Here is a 3,562-nt window from a genome sequence, read left to right as displayed (position 1 = left end):
ATTAATTCTCGATTGTATATATCCAAATGGCTTTCCATTTTCTAAAATATATCTTAATAGACCAATTTCGATATATTAAAATTCCGCCTAAAACAATAGACCTCAGTAAAAGGCTCTGGAAAATAACTACAGAGTTTGTGGGGTTTATTCCCCAGAGCCTCGTGCTGAGGTCTATCGTGTTAGACTGAATTTTAATATATCGAAATTAGTCTATTTCTTACATAGGTATAGTCTCCGTACCATTCGTGAAAATTTTATTTACGTTTTTTCATAAGCTTTTACCAGAGCTTTTCCAGAGAAAAAAATGCCGAACCCTGCAGCAGCTAATCCAAACGAAATGATGAAATAATCCAGGATTTTTTGATAGAAACGTAACTCGCCATGTTTAAATCTCAGATGAAACAAGCAAGGCAAAACAAAGCACGTTGTGGAAGAAGTCAAGCTGCCAACAAAAGCCAGCATCAATGCAAAGTGTGGAATTACCGCCGCAGCGCCCAAAGTAAGAAGCACCAAAGACACTCGAACACAGACAAACCGAACAGCCATTGGCAGTCTATCCAAAAAACACTCTGGCGATAGAGCATCTTCAATGGACCTCACAACGATAAGAATGGGAAATGGATAAGACGCCAACACGTTTACTCCAAGAAACACACATGAAATGTAATAAACCACACCTGGGGGAAGGTTGTTTGTAGCAAGGTCCTTCGTATCGGTCGTAAATGACAGAAACGCGCAAAGGGAAAATGTAATCTTAAGGCAAGTTATAAATATGTATGAAATGCTTAGCATGACTCTAAACATCCCCTTATTCGCCATATCTCCTTCCAGTCGTGGAAGAATGCTGTGAGCCGCATTGCTGAATAAAACAATCCCAAATGCTACAGGAATCCCTTCCGGTTTCCAAAGTGGAATCGAGCTTAGTTGCCAACCAGAGCTGTGGCTGATACCATACCACATGACAGAACCCACTGGAACTAATACGGACAGGATACCAATTAAGCTCAACCAAGCTATGTTTGAGAGGCTCTTAAGAAACACTGTGGGAAGTACCACAGCTGCACCAATGCAGCTCCACAGGATCTTTGTAAATGGCAGGGTAAGAAATGCGTAATCTAGGAATGTTGCACAAAGGACAAGGTACGAGGCTGACAGCATAAGTAACTCGGTGTTTTGCAGTGCTAGAACAACCTTTCTTCCAATTCCAGGCCAGCAAGCTTCCCCTAATTCCTCAATACTTGATCGCAGACGTGGTTTCCGTCCACCGGGTGTAGAGCTGTCTCCATACAAACATTGTATCATGATCGTACCTGTGTAGCAGCATATCACGGGAACAATAACCAATGCTGCCAATGCAGCAACTCCGCCATTCAAAACTGCGAAGGGTAAACTCAGAAGACCTGTTCCTTCTACGTCACAGATAAAGTTAGCTGCTGCCTTCCACATTGACATAGTGTCACGTTCTCCTGAATCTATAACGTTTGTTTCCTCGTCGTAAGATGACTCACAGTTACCATCAACATTATTTCCTTGGTAGTTTATGGGATCGTCAGCCGAAGTTATAGTTTGGAACACGTTGGGGTTTTCATTAAGTGACATTTTATCCTTGCGTCAAGTCTCAGACCTGAATAGAGAGTAAACGAGAGTTGGATATAATATGTTTAGTCGAAAACAATCGGAACTGCCGTAGTTGATGGATGTACGGTGTAATGATTAACACGTAGCATTTATATTATTTACAACGGTTGCAGAGGAAAAAACGTAATGAGAAGGGAACAAAAGTCCAGAGCGCTGGCATATTTCTTTTCTTTCTTTTTTTCTTTTTTTTTTTGTGAGCGAACAATGCTTTTAAAGTCGACCTGGTTAACTTAATACCATAACGATCTTCAATTGCGATATATTGCCAATTGTTAATCGGGTGGGAGTCGTTTCTGAAGATGAAGGTGAGTGAAAATATGAAAATCCGATGAAATATCTTACTATAAATTGCACACCACCAACCCTTTGCGCAAAGCTTAAATTAGTTCATTCATTAACTTCGAAAAGCTTGTTCGATTCTCGCCAATTTCTGGGGAACGGCGAATTCAAGGAAGAGCTGACACGATTCGGCAGATCCCTGGCTTTCTCCTGGGGTGTCAAATCGATGAAATCGATAATCGATGACAATCGATATCGATTGATAGATTGATACTGATAATCGATGACCAATGGATGAAAAGGATTTGTGTGACGTTTTATCTATTGTCACCGATTTCCAATGACAATCGATGGCCTAACTGGTATCGATTGGTATCATTTGGATGCAAATTTCGTCACCCTTTACAACCGACAGGCTGTTGGGGATAAGCGCTTACTATCATATCTTTGGACATGTAGATCGTTAACAGATTTTATATGAATTCTTGAGACATTTAACAGAGAAATTTGTGTGTATTGGCTAGAGAGGATCCACAAGTTCGGGTTGAAGGTGGCCGAGCTGCCCACCATCGGGAGTTACTCTCAACGCGTTTCCGTGTTCCTCATCGAATCGACGTTTGTATCGAAACGACTTGTATCGAAACGACTTTGTATCGAAACGACTTTGTATCGAAACGACCGTAAACCTCCTCAACACCAAGCATATAACACGTTGCACCCCTCGCACCACTGTACATGGGAGTAACTTGCTGTAACTATTGTAATGCCGACCGAAGTTGAAATCTCTATGCGTGGGATTACCATCTTTTCCGTTTTCAAGTAAATGTTGACTAGGTGCGACCTTTGTTGCCAGTCGAGTGACTATCGAGTGATCATCGAATGACCGATACCAGTTGATTAAATTTTATCGATTGAGCGTTTTTCCGATCATCGATTGCCATCGATTGCACACCACGGGAGATGGCTCTGGTTGCAAGATAGCCTGATAGCCTGCAACGCAGGCGGATTTTGGCGAGCGAGCGCATTCTGATCAAGCGAGCGCCATCTTGGATTGAAGAGGAGAGATTGGAGAGAGATTGGGGAGAGACGAAAAGGCGTTCTAGGGAGTGGGAGTTAGGCTAAAAGAGGAGTAACGGGGAGGGGGTTCTAAGCCAACATGGTGGCGAATCTACTTGATCGCGAGCTGATACCGCTAATTCGTGAACACACAGAAAACGCCTGCACTACAGGCTGTTGCAAGATAGACTTGAGTTTACTATCGGCTGGGATATCGGTTGGGAGGAACCTAGGCTCGATTACTTGCCGTTGTTCGGGAAAGGAGCCCGCGACCGGACACGAGAGAGCGCCAGGCGAAAATCGAGCCTTGGGGGAACCTGAAGACAATCCTCGAATTCGTTAAAAACCGCGATCGAGCTGTCTAATTATTTTAGCATAACCCACCGACCGATCTATCAAACAACAAAAAAAATATTGTTATTTAAGAAACTCGATGAATGCGATTGACTATTATTGAGTTTCCGGTCTCTTTTATCTATCGTGTAGCCACATCAGACAGTGATTTTATGCACAATGTCTTACTTTTATTTACATAGCTATTCATATCTGTTTGTTCGAAAAAGTGTTATCATATAAAAATGTATTGAAA

General features: G+C 42.2%; 1 protein-coding gene across 1 annotated transcript; it reads right to left on the bottom strand.

Annotated features, from left to right (window-relative positions):
• Positions 1-258: 258 nt before the first annotated feature.
• Positions 259-2,228, bottom strand: LOC145479027 (vesicular inhibitory amino acid transporter-like). The gene has a single exon (XM_081457271.1). The coding sequence runs from the start codon at positions 1,597-1,599 to the stop codon at positions 259-261; it is 1,341 nt and encodes a 446-aa protein (XP_081313397.1). The 5' UTR covers positions 1,600-2,228.
• Positions 2,229-3,562: the final 1,334 nt, after the last annotated feature.

Source organism: Orbicella franksi, chromosome 2 (assembly GCF_964199315.1).
Source record: "Orbicella franksi chromosome 2, jaOrbFran1.1, whole genome shotgun sequence".
NCBI classification, from domain to species: Eukaryota; Metazoa; Cnidaria; class Anthozoa; order Scleractinia; family Merulinidae; genus Orbicella; species Orbicella franksi.
Note: the sequence above shows the minus strand (reverse complement) of the source record. Positions and strands in the feature narration are given on the sequence as shown.

Coding starts and splice junctions, on each gene's coding strand:
- LOC145479027 (XM_081457271.1), bottom strand. CDS start 1,599: ATGTCACTTAATGAAAACCCCAACGTGTTCCAAACTATAACTTCGGCT.